Source organism: Mus musculus, chromosome X, assembly GCF_000001635.26.
Source record: "Mus musculus strain C57BL/6J chromosome X, GRCm38.p6 C57BL/6J".
Lineage (NCBI taxonomy): Eukaryota > Metazoa > Chordata > Mammalia > Rodentia > Muridae > Mus > Mus musculus.
In genome coordinates, this window is record NC_000086.7 from 96,490,117 (window position 1) to 96,509,358 (window position 19,242).

General features: G+C 37.2%; 1 protein-coding gene across 4 annotated transcripts in view; it reads left to right on the plus strand.

Annotated features, from left to right (window-relative positions):
- The window catches only part of Heph (hephaestin), a 119,050-nt gene that overhangs the window by 34,681 nt on the left and 65,127 nt on the right, over window positions 1-19,242 (plus strand). For 3 of the 4 annotated variants that reach the window (NM_010417.2, NM_001159628.1, NM_001159627.1), the window contains exons 11-13: window positions 7,732-7,940; window positions 8,871-9,021; window positions 10,391-10,603. In NM_010417.2, coding sequence (NP_034547.2) covers window positions 7,732-7,940; window positions 8,871-9,021; window positions 10,391-10,603 — 573 coding nt within the window. The remainder of the gene's footprint in view (window positions 1-7,731; window positions 7,941-8,870; window positions 9,022-10,390; window positions 10,604-19,242) is intronic. The other variant, NM_181273.4, reaches the window with a different exon arrangement.

The following is a 19,242-nucleotide window of genomic DNA, read 5'->3' on the forward strand; positions in this document are numbered from 1 at the left end:
CCATTTACTTGGAAAATTGTTTTCCAGACGTTTACTCTAAAGTAGTGTCTGTCTTTGTCCCTGAGGCACGTTTCTTGTATGCAGCAAAGTGTTGGGTTCTCCCCTTACATAACCAGTATGTTAGTCTATGTCTTTTTATTGGGGAATTGATTCCATTAATATTAAGAGATGTTAAGGAAAAGTAATTGTTGCTTCCTGTTATTTTTGTTGTTAGAGGTGGAATTATGTGTATGTGGCTGTCTCCTCTTAGGTTTGTTGAAGGATTACTTTCTTGCCTTTTTTAGGGCGTAATTTCCATCCTTGTGTTGGAGATTTCCCTTTATTATCCTTTGAAGGGCTAGATTTGTGGAAAGATATTGTGTAAATTTGGTTTTGTAATGAAATACCTTGGTTTCTCCATTTATGGTAATTGAGAGTTTTGAGAGATATTTTGCCTTGGCTGTCATTTGTGTTCTCTTAGGGTCTGTATAATATCTGTCCAGGATCTTCTGGCTTTCACAGTCTCTGGTGAGAAATCTGGTGTAATTCTGGTAGGTCTACTTTTATATGCTACTTGACCCTTTTCCCTTACTGCTTTTAATATTCTTAATTTGTTTTGTGCATTTGGTTATTTTTATTATTATGTGACGGGAGGGATTTCTTTTCTGGTCCAATCTTATTTGGTCCAATCTGTAGGCTTCTTGTATGTTCATGGGCATCTCTTTCTTTAGGTTAGGGAAGTTTTCTTTTATAATTTTGTTGAAGATATTTACTGTCCCTTTAAGTTGGGAATCTTTGCTCTCTTCTGTACCTATTATCCTTAGGTTTCATCTTCTGATTGTATCCTGGATTTTCTGGATGTATTGGTTTAGCAGATTTTTGCTTTTTGCATTTTCTTTGCCTATTGTGTCAATATTTTCTATGGTATCTACTGCATATGAGATTCTCTCTTCTATTTCTTGTATTCTGTTGGTGATGCTTGCATCTATGACTCCTGATTGCTTTCCTAGGTTTTCTAACTCCAGGGTTGTCTCCCTTTGTGATTTCTTTATTGTATCTATATCCATTTTTAGATCTTGGATGGTTTTGTTCATTTCCTTCACTTTTTTGATTGTGTTTTCCTGTAATTCTTTAAGGGATTTTTGTGTTTCCTCTTCAAGGGCTTCTAGCTGTTTACCTGTGCTCCCCTGTATTTCTTTAAGGGAGTTACTTATGTCCTTAAAGTCCTTTATCACCATCATGAGAAGTGATGTTAGATCTGAATCTTGGTTTTCCGTGTGATAGTGTATTCATGACTTGCTATGGTGGGAGAATTGACTTCTGATGATGCCAAGTAACTTTGATTTCTGTTGTTTATGTTCTTATGCTTGCCTCCTACCATCTGATTATCTCTAGTGCTGCCTGCCTTTGCTATATCTGACTGGAGACTGTCATTCCTGTGATGCTGGTTGTGTCAGAACTCCTCAGAGTTCATCTATCTCTGTGATCCTGTGATTCTGGGATCTTGTGATCCTGAGATCATGGGTGTGTCAGAGCTCCTGGAAGTCAAGCTCTCTCTGTGACCCTGAGATCTTGGTGTGACCAAGCTCCTGGGATCCTGGGATCCTGTCAACCTGGTCTTGTTAGAATGCCTAGGAGTAGGTCTTCCTCTGGGTGTTGTGGGACTAATTGCAGAGTGTGTGTCTCTGTAACTCCTTCCATGGGGATTTTATTCCCCATTCTAAGAAGGAGTGAAGTATCCACACTTTGGTCTTCCTTCTTCTTGAATTTCATAAGTTTTGCAAATTGTATCTTGGATATTCTAAGTTTCTGGGCTAATATCCACTTATCAGTGAGAGCATATCAAGTGATTCTTTTGTGATTGGGTTACCTCACTCAGGATGATATCCTCCAGATCCATCCATTTGCCTTAGAATTTCATAAATTTATTGTTTTTAATAGCTGAGTAGTACCCCATTGTGTAAATGTACCACATTTTCTCTATCTATTCTTCTGTTCAGGGACATCTGAGTTCTTTCCAGCTTCTGGCTATTGTAAATAAGGCTGCTATGAACACATTGGAGCATATGTCCTTATTACATGTTGGAACATCTTCTGGGTATATGCCCAGTAGAGGTATTGCTGGATCTTCAGGTAGTATTATGTCCAACTTTCCGAGGAACCACGAGAGTGATTTCTAGAGTGGTTATACTAGCTTGCAATACCACCAGCAATGGAGGAGTGGTTTTATGTGGAGAGAACCCTTAATTTTTAATGTAGATATTTAGTGATAAACTTTCTTCTTAAGACTGCCTTCCTTTTGTCCCATAGATTTTGAAATGTCTTTACATTTTCATTCAATTCTAATATATTTTAAGGTTTATTTTTATAAGATTAACTTATTTTTAATTTTATGTATGAGTGTTTTGTCTGTAGATATGTATGTGCACCATGTGCATGCCTGGTACACATAAAAGGCTGAATGGAATAATGGCAACAGAGGCTATGGCAGTTATGGGCTGTCATGTGGATGCTAGCAAGCAAACTCACTTTCTTTTCAAGAGCAGGAAGTACACATGACCTCTGTGCCATCTTTCTGACCCTTCTAGGAATTTTGAAAATTACTTTCATGGCTTCATCCTTAGCACAATTATCATTTGTGTTTTTTAATTTCTATGCATTTTTATACTTTCTGTCATTTCTTTGCCGGTTCATATCTAGCTCTATTTTGTTGTGGTCAGGTAGAATACAGGATGTGATTTTAGTTTTCCAATATCTGTTGAGTATTGCTTCGTGTACTAGTATGCGGTCTATTAGGGAGAACATTCCATAGACTTCTGAGAATAATGTGTATATTTTGGTGTTTGCATGAAATGTTCTGTAGATTTCCGTTAGGTTTGTTTGATTTTCTTCTTTTTTATGTACGTTAGTTCCAGCCTATCTCTGCTTAGTTTATTTCTGGGTGACTTATCTATTGCTGGTAGTCAGGTATTGAAGTCACCCACTGTCACTATGCTGTGGTGAATCCTTGGTTTTAGTTTTAAGAGTGATTTGTTTATTAATTTGTGTATCCATGTATTTGGTGCGTATATTTTTCTGATAGTAATCACTTGTTGATAGAGTTTTTCTATAAGGAGCATGAAGTATCCATTTTACATCTCTCACTAGTTTTCTCAAATATTTCAATAGCTACATCTGCTTATTTTTCAGTTTCATTTGCTTGGAATGCATTTTAAAAGTCCCTTTATCTTAAGAAGGTGTCTTTCATGGTGAGTCATATTTCTTGAAGATAAGAAACAGATGAACCCTCTGTCTTTTTATTTAAAGTGAGATCAAATATCTTCAGTTAACATGATGTGTGTTAACTCTTGTCATTTTGTTGATTTGGTGGTGTATTCTTAGATTTTTTTTTGATTACCTGTCCTGGCACTGCTTTGTTTCTTATGACCTCTTGGTTATGTTTGTTCTTTTCTTCAAATTGAAATATAATTCTATCTCTGAAGAGCTGGCTTTCTAGTCATAAATTACTTTAATATGTTTAAACCATGAAACTCTTTGTTTCTTCTTTAGTTTTAATAGTTTTTCTGGGTATAATAGTCTGTGTTGACAGTTGCGATGCCTCAGGATTTAGAAAACATCTTTCTAGGCATTTTTGGCTTTAAGGTTTCTGTTAAATAATTATTGTTCTAACAGTTATGCATTTAAGTGTGACTTCACTTTTCTTTCTTGCATCTTTCAGTACTCTTTCTTTATCCTCCGTGTTTAATGTTTTAACTTTAATATATCTATTTTTGTCTGCTAGCCACTCTTTAGAACCTTTTTATTTTTAACCTAGATGGGCTTCTCTTTCTCTGGGTTGGGAAGTTTTCTTCTGTGATTTTACCAAATATATTCTTTATGCCTTCAATGTGATAGTCTTCTGTACCCATTTTTGGAATCTAGGTCTTTCCTTGATGTTCTAAAGCTCTTCTATGTTCCATTCATATATATTAAAATTTTTCATTGGCCTTTACTAAATAATCCAATACCTCTACTTTGTCAGCTATCACTAAATTAATGGTTTTGGTATGGCACATTTTGTTGGTAAAGCTTTCCATTTACATTTCTAATTTGTTTTTTGAGGTTTTCCTTTCCAGCATCATTTCAGATTGGGTTTTCTTTAAAAATTTAAACTATTTTCATGTCTTGGATTAAGTTCCTTATCTCAGGTACCTCCTCTTTGCTTTTTTTTTTTTTTATGGTTTGAGTTGTTTACCGTTGTGATAAGCTTTTGAATTCTTTGTCTGAAAGTGTCTCCATTTATTTTCAACAAGGAATATTGCTTTGGGAATTTGTGTTTTGGAGATAGCATGTTATTTTTTGTTTGTTTGTTTGTTGTTTTTGTATGTGTTTTTATTTCTGCATTAGAACTTGAACTTGCATATCTGGGGTTGCTTTGTTGATTAATTTTCTTTCTTTTGTTTTTGTTCAACTCATTTTTCTTCTTTCAGCAGTGTTTTTTGTTTTTTATTTATTTTTTGTTTTTTGTTTTTGTTTTTTTGTTTTTATTTATTTTTTACAGTGTTTTCTGGAGAGGGCTAATTCCTAATAGGGTTTGAATCTTGATTTCATCTGTTTAACTGGTATTTGGGAATACACCCTCCATCTAGGTTTAGATAGTCTTGAGCAAGTTTCTTTTGGCAATGGATTGGTCTTGGGTTTAAAATCTCATTGGGTAACTAGAGGGTCCTAATTAGGCAGTTGCCAGGGCTTTAGGACTCTAGATTATGTATGGTAACTGGAGGATCTCTGTTGGGGATTGAGCTGGTGAATGCGTGAGGAACACAGGCTGAAAGGAGGTAGTTGTTAGTGGCAAATGGCATTAGGACATGGTGAACTGAATGGAGAGATGCAGGAAGGGAGAGTAATGGCAGCCTACTTGGGTCCATAGGTACATGAGGTGACTACAGAGACCCTGGTAATAAGCACAGTTTTATTATTTTTAATTATGCATGTGTGTGTTTCTGTGTGTGCACATGACTTCAGATGCCCTTGGAAGCTAGAGGTGTGCAATCCTCCTGGAGCTGGAGTGATTTGTGAGCTGCCTGAAGGGTGTGCTAGGAACTGAACTCAGGTTTTCTGCAAGAGCAATATATGATCTTAATCGCTGAGCCATCTGCCCAGTCCTATCATAGGAAATTCTTACTGATGTGTTTTTAAATATGAGGTCATGGTGGTTTAATATTATTTGTAAATGAATCAGCAAATGAAACACCAAACAAGCAAAAACCTGTATGCATGTGAATAGATGTAAACATGCATGAATGGAGACTTTACCTTCTTTTGGAGGCTGAAGACAAAACCTAGGACTTCACAGATGCTAAAAATATGTTCTACCACTGAACTATAACCCTCAATAGACTTAAATGCAATAAAGATGGCATCATTTTATAAAGAGACATTGAGTCTAAATGATAGGATCATAATTGTGCCTTTTAAAACATTTCTTTGGTTTTCTTAATTGCAAAAACTGAGTTTTATAATGGTAGTTTCATATATGTATTCAATGTTTTGATTATATTTGTCTTCTATAATGCCTCTTCTTCCACCATTCCTCCTTTTCCAACTGGGTCCCTCTTCTGTGTCACATCCATTGTGTTATTCTTTAAAGTTTTCTATTTATGAAGTTTAAGGAATTCCCCAGTATAGGGGAATGATAGGGCCAGGAAGCAGGAGTGGGTGGGTTGGGGAGCAGGGAGAAGAGGGAGGGGATAGGGGATTTTCAGAGGGGAAACTAGGAAAGGGGATAACATTTGATATGTAAATTTAAAAAAATCTAATAAGAAGGAAATTTAACAATTAGAAATGATAAGTGAATAAGAAAAGATAAGTTCATAACACATCGAATATTTTCCCTTTGCAGCAAACTATACTACCAATGTATATTTGTATGTTATTATAGGATTATTATGATTATTTCTTCAGGGTATAATTAGTTTGTTAGAGGACATGCACATTGAAATTTATATCACCTTCTTCCATATTGTTTTCTGCACATATTTGTAGTAGTCTGATTAATATTTAGTTGCATTAACAGTATCTGAAAGGGTCTATTTCATTACCACCTCACCTGGACTAGGACAACTATTTATTTATTTATTTATTTATTTATTTAGACCAAAATGAGAGTCTTGAAAGCAACACCATTGTAACTCACTGTTATTTTGATTTGTATTTCTTTGCCTGCTTTATTTTAACCTTACTTACAGTAATTACTGTACATCTTACTTTATTTCTGTGTGTAAAGCTTTTTCTGTCTTTTGATGCATTTTGCCAGTATTATTTTCAAAAGAGTTATTTCTATTTATATCTAAACTCTTCATAGGTGAGTAAGTTAGGTACCATTTGAACCATTTTCACCTCATTGATTAAAATTTATAAAACATTGCCAATTTGATAGATCAAAAATTATTCAGCACTTCATTTATATTTCTTTGGTTAGTCTTATGCTGAAAATTAAATTAAAATAAAAACACACTAATATGCTGAAAATTAAATTAGAATAAAAACACAGTTCTTTGCATTGCTTGAGCATGTTCTGTGTCCATTTAAAAGGTTACAGACTTAAAACAGACTGTAATTCAGTGGCAGAACTCTCATCTAGCATGAATAAGGCCCTGCATTTATTCTTCAGGACTGTAAAAAAATGATTATTAAGAAGTTACAGTATAAGTAATCTTCATGCACAAACATATAGATATATAGACATATGAATACCCCTACAGACATACATATATACTCAATGGAAAAAGTGTTCCTAATCAGAACACTGTTCAAAGATGAAATGGACCATAATGACAAGTAGTAAGTTTCCCTTTCAATGAAGTGTTTTAAACAGAGGTAGGTATATAAGAGTCTTGCGCGCACCCAACTGGCCAGGAAGAACGACGCTGCAACAGGATCCTTCTGCACACATTTATTCAGTCCTGTTTCTTCTTGTTTATATCTCCCTTGTTTATATCTCCCTTGTTTATATCTCCCTCGAACCCTGGGCCTCTCACTCTTTTATACTCTCAGTTCCCATCCACGCACAGCAGGCCACGCCACCTCACCAGGCACGCAGCTTCAGCTAATCAGGGCAGCAGGGGCATATCTCCATTAAAATGGATTCACCAGTATCCTGGTACACCTGCGCAGCTCTCAAGATGTTTGTGGCTTATATGAGGAAGTCAGGTGCAAGTCATATGACTTAGCTGCAGTCCCTGGCGCCTTTGGGACTGCCGCCACACCCGCTCCTCACATAAGAGTAAAGTAATGCACCTTTTTTTGTCTTTTATTTATTTATTTATTTATTTATTTATTTACACTCCAGATTTTATTCCTTCCCCGGTCCCCCGTTCATCTGTTCCACATCCCATACCTCCTCCCCATACCCTGTCTCCACAGGGATGTCCTCACCCCTCAATGTATGTTTTCAAATAAGGAATATTCCAAAGAAATATTGAAATCTCTTTCAGTAGTAAGGTCATATGATTTAAGAAAATTGAAACTTTATCATGCTCATACTGACTCAGTTCATGTAACTAGTGATAGAGCGAGAAATTAAACTCTGGGCTCCTGATTACTAAAACCATTCTTGCATGTTCCTAAACCAGGAATTTTTTCAGTATTGGGTTGCATGTACTGCCATCATTGATGTCCTAAAATGTCTTTGTAGTTTATAATGTTTATTATGTTCTTTGGAGTTGATGATCTTTACTCTTGCCAATATAATGATTTCATGTTTCCCTACAGGCACATCTCATCCCAAAGTAGCCAAGTCATTTGAAAAAGTCACATACTACTGGACGGTTCCTCCCCATGCTGGGCCCACTGCTCAGGATCCTGCCTGTCTAACCTGGATGTACTTCTCTGCTGCAGATCCCACAAGAGATACAAATTCTGGCCTGGTGGGCCCTCTACTGGTGTGCAAGGCTGGGGCCTTGGGTGCAGATGGCAAGCAGGTATTTCTGGGGAGTCTGGGTAGAAGACTGGCTGGAGAGAAATAAAGCTGAGTTTCTGGGTTCTGTCAAGGATGGTAGGTAAGGGAATAGGAGGAACATAAACAAAGCAATTATATTAGAAATTAATGGATGGTGGCTTCCTGTTCTTATGTATTTTATTTTACTCAAAAACACACAGCTATGTTAGGTTTTGATTCTTCTTCTTCTTTTTTTTTCCTATCCTTCAATTATTATTCTCCCTCCCACCTCAGTGGCCCATAAAATTGTTCCTAATCCATAAACTTAGCTTAATACATGTTTTCCTTTTTATCCCATTTAGCCCATTATTTCTAACTATATAACCTTGGGCCAGTTACTTAAATTTCCTTTAACTCAACTTCCTCATCTGCAAAGAAAGGGTTCAAAAAGAAAGAAGTTATCTTTGATCTCCTTGATAGTCATAAAATGAATACACATAAAGTGCTTACTACAATTTCTGGCACATAGTAAGCACCTAGTAAACAAATAATAAATAATGGTAATACATTTCTTTTTTTTTTCATTTTTCAAATTTTCCTTCATAAACCCTTCACACTTTCTTAGTTACTCTCCACTCAATCTTCTCCCTAGGTGGCTTTGGGCTATCTCTGGTCACACACTGTGCTATGTTTCCTTAATCCACACCTGGTGCTTCTTCCCTGCCTTCTTTCATACATCACTTGCCTCCAGTCTTGTTCCTTTACTCTGACCTTATCTCCTCTACAATTTTAAGTTTTCCTGATGAAAGCCTGCCTAGCAACAGCTGCAGCTCTGAGCATGAGATATGAGCCTGGCTCGAAATCTGAAAAAGCAAATGAGAAAGAATCAGGAATCCTTGGGTCTACAACTACACAATATTCAACTGCTGAAACCATTGTCATTCCTCCCTCTATTTTTCCAATGGGACTACAGAAAGGAGTGGATAAAGAATTTTTTCTCCTCTTCACTGTGTTTGATGAGAATGAGAGCTGGTACAACAATGCCAATCAGGCAGCTGGTATGTTGGATTCCCGACTGCTCTCAGAGGATGTCGAGGGCTTCCAGGACTCCAATCGAATGCATGGTATGGGGAATAGTTTTGCTTTTAACTATAACTTTAAGGCCTTAAGCAAAATATGATTCAATCCATACTTATAACTAGTTCCTAAAAATGTTCATCTCATTGATCATCTCTGTTCACGAGACAAGCTAGATTGAAGGATACAATGTAAAACAACAGTTCTGTTTTTAAAAATTATTATTATTACTACTTTTCCTATTCTTCCTCTCCCCCGTTGCTACACAGAGGTTAGAAGAGGCTGTCCTAACTACTGAGCTATGTCATCACACTGCAACAGCAGCTGTTCTTACACTGATGTCTTGTGTCACGATCTGTATTACACAGTACAGGAGGCACTGGCAGATAGTGGTGGAAGATGAAAATTGTATACAAGTGATATTATACAGGGTATGACAGATTAAGCTGGGATGATATTGCTTCATTCTTTCTCTTTGTTTTCCAGTAATAGAATCCAGGGCCCTTTTGCCTGCTAAACAAGTATTTCTATCACTGGGCTACAGCTGTAACCTCCATCCAGTCTTGTCTTCCTATACCATTTTCCCACATCTCATACGTCAGCAAAGTGTGACCATTTTTCTTCCCACAACCATAACTTCTACTTATTTCATATTTTTGCATTGTTATGCCTTTTGCTTGAAATACACAATCTCACACATTTACCTTCCACATTTTGAAATTCTTCCTATTTTCTAAGATTCTACTCGTAAGCTTACTTACCAATATTTCCACTTCTTATCACTCAAGCCCAGGGTGGTGATTCTCTTTTCTATGTACCATTGTACTTTAGTAATTGTAAAAGCATACATTATATATATTTGTCAACATTGTAATTGGTACATAGTTCTTCACTTCTTCTAGAGTATGTTGACTATGTATCTTCTACATTATTTAATTATTAGGTTCTAGCACATAGTGAATGCTAATTGAATTACTGAACTACCAAATTAATGGCTAGGTGGATGAAAGAGGGAGTGAAATATCTAGTCCTAGATTTCACTGAGCACCCAGCAATTTTCAATGATATGAATAACACCCATAACAATAATTATAGAACAATCCAGGCAGACTACTAAATGTGTAAAAGAGCTTTTTAAGTTCAAAAGAAAAGAACATTAATAAGGAACAGTAAATATAGATGATCCATTGAAGAAGGGAATATTTGAGCTGGAGCTGAAGACTGAATAGGTTTACAATCAAGACATAAGCAGTGGAGGCCGAATAGGGGATTAGCCATATTCTCATCAGGAGGAAATTAGGATGCTCTAGAATTTCAATTTATGGGAAACCAAAGTCCAGGGCTGATATGCTGCTGACTATGATTTGAGTAGTCTAATCTCAACTCCCTACTTTGTCTTGTGTTTTTATTTTCCAGCTATTAATGGATTTCTGTTCTCTAACCTGCCCAGGCTGGACATGTGCAAGGGTGATACTGTGGCCTGGCACCTGCTTGGCCTGGGCACAGAGACTGATGTACATGGGGTAATGTTCGAGGGCAACACTGTGCAGCTTCAGGGCATGAGGAAAGGTGCAGTCATGCTCTTTCCTCACACCTTTGTGACGGCCATCATGCAGCCTGACAATCCTGGTAAGTGCATTAGCAGCAGGCCCAAGACTTACAGGCTTCGTTATGTAGGGGACAGGAATGACAGGGGAGGAGGAAGGGCTGGTGAAAAGAAAGAAGTGTGCTCAGGGTTTTGAGAGAGTTTTGAAACACTTTATCTCTTCCATGTATTGTCCGTGTTCTGATTATTTGATGTTTTCACTATTTGTAGCCTGAGTAGAAGGTTGGAAAACCTTTGTTTTGCAGGAAGAGGGGAGAAGTTAAAGCACTGCTCAGCTTCAGTGCTGATATGACAGAGGGTACACTTAGCCACACAGCACTTTGGCCATATAAAGATAGATTATAATACAACCTATATATTTGGAAGGTCAATGGAATGTACCTGTGTTTTCAACTCTGGTATTCTGTGAAGATTTCTGCACCCCGGCCTGGCCCGGCCCGTGTGTGTGTGTGTGTGTGTGTGTGTGTGTGTGTGTGTGTGTGTAGTCAAATGTATTTGTAAAGAAAACAAAAGACTAGAGAAAGCTATGTTTTGTTCAACTACATGCCTTCATAATGACTAAGATTTGAGGAACATTTGTGGCCTTCCTTTGGGATGTAATAAGGAACAGAGGAAATATAAAACAATCCGAAACAAAGTCACTCTTTGGGCATGGAAAGGAAGGACTAGAAATCTGAAGATCTGGAATTCAGTTCCTGTTTATACTACCTACAAGCATGGCATGAGCAATCCCCTTCACTTGACTGTATGTTTAACCATCTTAGGTCAGAAATGAAAACCTCAGAAGGACCTTTGCCAACTTGCTAATCACTTCGCTTTAACCACTCTCCTTATCTGTGCAGATTCAGCTTCCCCTCCTTTCTTCCTTCCCTACTTCCTTCCTTCTCATTTCCTCTCTTCTCTGCGCCTCCTCTCTTCTCTTCTCCCATGTTCTCAACAGTAATTCCATCCTCCTTTCTTTATGAAGAAATTTGACTCAAATGCTTTTTATTTATTTCTCAGATCCCAGTAATCTCAAAGCATTTTATAACACACAGAAATTTTCTTCAGCCCCTAGGGTGTATTCTTTTTCCAGCCAGTAGGTGGCAAGAGTGATTGTAAGAAAGTTTACCCATCATCACCACAATCTGGACTGCACTTTTATTTTTTTAACTTTCATTTAGTTGTGTAAACTCTTACTATATTTAAAATAGAATTGCTTTAAAAAGTAATTCTTTGTAACAATTTAATAATTTCTTCATGGATGTCAACTTTACAAGCACAACATTAAGCTATATTCTCCTCACATATCTTGTTTCCCATCTACCTAGAGCATTTTCTTGGCTGGGGAGAGTTGTTAGCAAATTATAAACATCAGTTACTACAGTTTCAAGAAGCAAGAGGAGCATGTGCTTTCAGTAAACGGGGGTTGGGGTGGGGAGTGGGGAAGCTCTGAATTTAAAAGATCATATTCTTGAGCTTTAATCCCAAAGCCAAACTCCAAACTTAATCTCTTTCCTGAAAAACTCAGTCGGGACACCCCCACCCCACTCCAAATCTATATATTTCCTTGGGTTCATTATAACTTTAAATGCATAGAACTATCTTTTATTTTCATGCTATGGACCAAACAGGTAGCTGGCTAGGCACAACAATATGTCTCTATAGTCTTGGCAATTTCTTTGCTTAAGCTCATGATTTAGGGACCAGCCTGAGCAACAAGATGAGATTCCCCCATCTCAAAATCTAAATGAAAAAAAAATAATGGGAAGCATGGTGGGAAATATAATGGTAGGTTTTCAAGAATAAAGATTTAAAATATCAGTATTGGCTAAGATTTCTGAATATTGTTACTATTGAAGACAGAAGTCTTCCCCCCTTTAATATACATTCATATTTTTTAAAAAAAAGTCAAAGAAATGTCAAGTCATAGAATATTGGGACTGGTAAGGTTCCTTTGAAATCACTTATGATCAGTTATTTTACTTATAGATGCAAAGAACACTTACTTGAAAGGGATAAATGACTTGCTCAGACTAGAAGCACTGACTGTAAAATTTTGGCTTTTTCTCTGGTTCATCCTCCATCAAATCCTATTAATTCTCACTCCTGGATGATATTTTGAATCTGAACTTTCCATCTGTCCCATGGGCACTTTCTCCGTCATTAAGAAGGAGAGAGACCACTGTAAATAGTTCTCTAAAATCAAAGCAATATAATGACAAATTTGGATCAGAATCTGGCTGTGGAGTCTGTGGAGACTAATAAATCTTAGTCATTACAAAGGCATGTAGCTGAACAAAACATAGCTTTTGTTGTATTGATGAGCAATGCATGTACAGCTTTGTAGATGCATTATCCACATCACTGTAGCCAGGCACAGTGGTGCAGGTTTTGTCTTCAGTTCAAACACCTTAGAAGGCTAAGTTAGGAAAAAGAATGACTTGAGCTAGGAAGTTTGACAACACCCTGAGCAACATAACAAGTCCTCTTCATAAAACTCCATAGTGGAGATACAGCATGTTTTCTCTGTGATGCTTATGTTAAGAAAAAAAAAACAAACAACAAGATTGGATATTAAAAATTAAAGAAAATATGTAAAGAATTCATATGTGGGCCTATTGGTAAATGTTGTCATCATCATGTTTCTTTGCTATAATATTTTTTATTTATGTATTTGGAATTTTAATAGGCTTATATTAATTTTAATAAAATACCATCTTGTATTTAAAAATATCATCCTGACTAGTATGCCTCTGCTATTCAAACTGAAATATTAATACTAGATCTTTAATACCAGGGAAGGTGTCAGATAAAAGGTTAAAGTCTGAATATATTATGTCCCATTAAACTCATTTTAGTTACTCAATACCATAGATATTTTTTTACTACTTGGACCCTGATTAGGGTTTCTTTCTTCTTTTCTTGTTAGTGGAGCTCTTTCTTTGTTCGTTATTTCTATCCTTTCTTCTCTTACCCATTTCCTTTGTGTGCTCGGCTTGAAGACATTAATAGTAAACTCTGAGTCACCAATAATTTGTCGCTGTTGCATTAAGGAAAAAATATCAAAGCATTTCCTCTTGATGTCATTTAACTAAGAACAAGTCCAGATTTGAAATTCTCTATTTGGCCTTCCTTGTGCCTTCTGTCCTTAGTCTTTCTGTTTGTGAATCTGGGTCTGCTTGAACGTTGTCCCGTGAAATCTGCGTCTGCATCTATATCTGTCTGTCTGTGTCTATCCTAACAAAGAGCTTCTTCTTCTTCTTTTTTTTTTTAATTGAACAACACAGAAAGTATCACATGGAGAACAAATGAAGATTCTTTACAGAAATCTTTAACAGTGTTTTACAAGGAATTTAGTACTGACTCCAGCTGCTCCAGCTGCAAACAGTATTAGAAGCATCAATCTTTCTCAAGCAAAATCTGAATAATGTATACTACAGTTATGGTACATGTTCATTTTATTTTTAAAAATTTTAATTTTTTTATTTGTAATTTTTATTAGATATTTTCTTCATTTACATTTCTAATGCTATCCAAAAGTCTCCTATACACTCCGCCTGCCCTGCTCCCCAACCCACCCACTCCCACTTCCTGGCCCTGGCGTTCCCCTGTACTGGGGCATATAAAGTTTGTAAGACTAACAGCCTCTCCTCCCATTGCCTCCTCTGCTACATATGCAACTAGAGACACAGTTCTGTGGGGTACTGGTTATTTCATATTGTTGATCCTCCTATAGGGTTGCCAACCCTTTTAGCTTCTTGCTTACTTTTTCTAGCTACTTCTTTAGAGGTCCTGTGTTCTATTCAATAGATGACTGTGAGCATCCACTTCTGTATTTGCCAGGCACTGGCATAGCCTCACAAGAGACAGGACAGCTATATCAGGGTCCTGTCAGCAAAGTCTTGTGGGCATATGCAATAGTGTCTGGGTTTGGTGGCTGTTTATTGGATGGATCCCCGGGTCGGGCAGTCTCTGGATGGTCCATCCTTCCATCGCAGCTCCAAACTTTGTCTCTGTAACTCCTTCCATGGGTATTTTGTTCCCCATTCTAAGAAGGAACGAAGTATCCACACTTTGGTCTTCCTTCTTCTTGAGTTTCATGTGTTTTGCACTGAATCTGTAGATTGCTTTTGGCAAGTAGCCATTTTGACTATATTAATCCTGCCAATCCATGAAGCATGGGAGATCTTTCCATCTTCTGAGATCTTCAGAGACTTGAAGTTCTTATCATACAGATCTTTCACTTCCTTAGTTAGAGTCAACCAAGATATTTTATAATATTTGTGATTATTGTGAAGGGTGTCGTTTCTCTAATTTCTTTCTCAGCCTATTTATCATTTATGCAGAGAAAGGTCACTGATATGTTTGAGTTAATTTTATATCCAGCTACTGCGTTGAAGCTGTATATTAGGTTTAGCAATTCTCTGGTGGAATTTTTAGGGTCACTTATATATAGTATCATATCATCTGAAAATAGTAATATTTTGACTTCTTCCTTTCCAATTTGTATCCCCATGATCTCCTTTTGTTGTTGAGTTGTTCTGGCTAGGACTTCGAGTATTATATTGAATAGGTAGGGAGAAAGTGGGCAGCCTTGTCTAGTCCCTGATTTTAGTGGGATTGCTTCAAGTTTCTCTCCATTTACTTTGATGTTGGCTACTGGTTTACTGTATATTGCTTTTATTAACTTAGGTATGGGCTTTGAATTCTGATCTTTCCAAGACTTTTATAATGAATGGGTATTGGATTTTGTCAAATGCTTTCTCAGCATCTAATGAGATGGTCATGTGGTTTTTGCCTTTGTGCTTATTTATATAGTGGATTACATTGATGGATTTCCCTATATTAAACCATCCTTGCATCCCTGGAATGAAGTCTACTTGATCATGGTGCATGATCATTTTGATGTGTTCTTGGATTCAATTTGTGAGAATTTTCTTGAGTATTTTTGCATCAATATACATAAGGGAAATTGGTCTGAAATTCTCTTTCTTTGTTGGGTGTTTCTGTGGTTTAGGTATAAAAGTAATTGTGGCTTCACAAAATGAATTGGGTAGAGCACCTTCTTTTTCTATTTTGTGTAATAGTTTGAGGAGAATTGGAATTAGGTCTTCTTTGAAGGTGTGATAGAACTCTGCATTACACCCAGCTGGTCCTGGGCTTTTTTTTTTTGGTTGGGAGACTATTAATGACTGCTTCTATTTCTTTAGGAGAAATGGTACTGTTCAGATTGTTAATCTGATCCTGATTTAACTTTGTACCTGGTATCTGTCTAGAAAATTGTTCATTTCAACCTGGTTTTCCAGTTTTGTTGAGTATAGGCTTTTATAGTAGGATCTGATGATCTTTTGGATTTCCTCAGATTCTGTTGTTATATCTTCCTTCTAATTTCTGATATTGTTAATTAGGATACTGTCCCTGTGCCCTCTAGTTAGTCTGGCTAGGGGTTTAATTTATCTTGTTGATTTTCTCAAAAAAAAAACAGCTCTTGGTTTGTTCATTCTTTATATAGTTCTTTTTGTTTCCACTTGGTTGATTTCAGCCCTAAGTTTGTTTATTTCCTGCCATCGACTCCATTGGGGTGAATTTTCTTCCTTTTGTACTAAAGCTTTCAGGTGTGCTGTCAAGCTGCTAGTGTGTGCTCTTTCTAGTTTCTTTTTGGCAGCACTCAGAGCTATTCGTTTTCCTTTTAGGAATGCTTTCATTGTGTCCCATAAATTTGGGTATGTTGTGGCTTTATTTTCATTAAACTCTAAAAAGTCTTTAATCTCTCTTTATTTCTTCCTTGACCAAGTTATCATTGAGTAGAGTGTTGTTCAGCTTCCACATAAATGTTGGCTTTCGATTATTTATGTTATTATTGAAGATCAGCCTTAGTCTGTGGTGATCTGATAGGATGCATGGGATAATTTCAATATTTTTGTATCTGTTGAGGCCTGTTTTGTAACCAATTATAAGGTCAGTTTTGGAGAAGGTACCATAAGATGCTGAGAAGAAGGTATATCCTTTTGTTTTAGGGTAAAATGTTCTGTAGATATTTGTTAAATCAATTTGGTTCATAATTTCTGTTAGTTTCCATGTATCTCTCTTTGGTTTCTGTTTCCATGATCTGTCCATTGATGAGAGTGGGGTGTTGAAGTCTCCCACTATTATTGTGTGAAGTGCAATGTGTGCTTTGAGCTTTACTAAAGTTTCTTTAATGAATGTGGCTGCCCTTGCATTTGGAGAATAGATATTCAGATTTGAGAGTTTATCTTGGAAGATTTTACCTTTCATGTGTCTGAAGTGCCCCCTTTTGTCTTTTTTGATAACTTTGGGTTGGAAGTCGATTTTATTTGATAGAATAATGGCTACTCCAGCTTGTTTCTTAGGACAGTTTGCTTGGAAAATTGTTTTCCAGCCTTTTACTCTGAGGTCGTGTCTGTCTTTGTCCCTGAGGTGGATGTCTTGTATGCAGCAAAATGTTGAGTCCTGTTTATGTAGCCAGTCTGTTAGTCTATGTCTTTTTATTGAGGAATTGAGTCCATTGCTATTAAGACATATTAAGGAAAAGTAATTGTTGCTTCCTGTTATTTTTGTTGTTAGAGTTGGGATTCTGTTCATGTGGCTGTCTTCTTTTAGGATTGTTAAAGGATTACTTTCTTGCTTTTTCTAGTGCATCATTTCCCTCCTTGTGTTGGAGTTTTCCCTTTATTACCCTTTGAAGGGCTGGATTTGTGGAAAAATATTGTATGAATTTGGTTTTGTCATGGAATACTTTAGTTTCTCCCTCTATGGTAATTGAGAGTTTTTTGTGGGCTTAGTAGCCTGGGCTGGCATTTGTGTTCTCTTAGGGTCTGTATAACAACTGTCCAGGATCTTCTGGCTTTCATGGTCTCTGGTGAGAAGTCTGGTGTAATTCTAATAGGTCTGTCTTTATATGTTATTTGACCTTTTTCCCTTGCTGCTTTTAATATCTTATCTTTATTTAATGCATTTGTTGTTCTGATTATTATGTGTCTGGAGGAATTTCTTTTCTGGTAAAGTCTATTTAGAGTTCTGTAGGCTTCTTTTATGTTTATGGGCATCTCTTTCTTTAGGTATGAGAAGTTTTCTTCTATAATTTTGTTGAAGATATTTACTGGCCCTTTTAGTTGAAAATCTTCATTCTCATCTATATCTATTATCCTTAGGTTTGGTCTTCTCATTGTGTCCTGGATTTACTGGATGTTTTGTGTTAGGATCTTTTTGCATTTCACATTTTCTTGATTGTTGTGTCCATGTTCTTTATGGAATCTTCTGCACCTGAGATTCTCTCTTCCATCTCTTTTATTCTGTTGCTGATACTTGCATCTATGGTTCCTGATTTTTTTCCCTAGGGTTTCTATCTCCAGAGTTGTCTCCCTTTGGGTTTTCTTCATTGTTTCTACTTCAATTTTCAGATCTTGGATGGTTTTGTTCAATTCCATCAATTGTCTGTTTGTCTTTTCCTGTAATTCTTTAAGGGATTTTTGTGTTTCTTCTTTAAGTTTTTCTACCTGTTTAGCAGTGTTTTCCTGTAATTACTCGATGGATTTTTGTGTTTCCTCTCTAAGAGCTTCTACCTGTTTAGCAGTGTTCTCCTGTATTTCTTTAAGTGGGTTATTGATGTCCTTCTTAAAATCTTCTACAAGCACCATAAGATATGATTTTAGATCCGAATCTTGCTTTTCGGGTTTGTTGTGGGTATCCAGGACTTGCTGTGGTGGGCATACTAGGTTCTGATGATGGCCAGTGTTCTTGGTTTCTGTTAGTAAGATTTTACATTTGCCTTTTGCCATCTGGTAATCTCTGGTGTTAGTTGTTCTAGCTGTCTCTGGCTGGAGCTTTTTCCTCCTGTGATTTTGTTAGCTTCTATCAGCACTCCTTGGAGTCCAGCTCTCTCCTGAGTCCCATTGGTCATAGCACTGTCTGCAAGCAAGCTCTCCTCATGCAGGGAAGGTGCACAGAGGTCTGGAGCTCAGCTCTACCTCCTGGCTGAAGTTACAGATGGAAAGGAATCCTTCTAAGAAGCTCTGTTGCTTCTATGGCCCATGTGCCCTCCTGAGAGGACTGGTTCCTGAGCGACCCCAGATACAAGATGGTGCTCTCACCTGAGTCCCAGGGTCAGAGCCCTCCCTGGATGCTGATTCTCCTCTGCTAGGGAAGTTGCCCAGAGGTCTGGGTCTCAGCTCCACCTCCTGGCTGAGGATGAAGTCCTGAAGTGACCCTGTCCAAGAAACTTTGCTGCTTCTGAGGCCTGAGTGCTCTCCTGGTCTGGTCTCTAAGAGACCCAGGATACAAGATTGCAATCTCGCCTGAGTCCAGGGGTCAGAGCTCTCTATGGAGGTCTATTCTCCTCAGTGATTCTAAGATCCTGGGTGTGCTAGGGCGCCTGCTGCATGGAGAGTCCTCTGGGGAATGTGGGACCTCCACTGAGTTCAGACCCAAGGTGACACTGGGCTGGCCGATATTTATTTTATAAGAATGTTCTGAACCTCTATTTTTGCTTTTTTTCAGCAAATGATTATTAGAACATAAGCACTACTCTGGGTCAGGGTCATGGAAGAATATATAATTTAGGATTATAGCTATGGATTAATTCAGGTTGTAAATGTTGATTACATGGAAAATCCAAGGCAAGTAAGGTTGGCTCTTACATGGTTCTCTTAAAGGCGGGTTA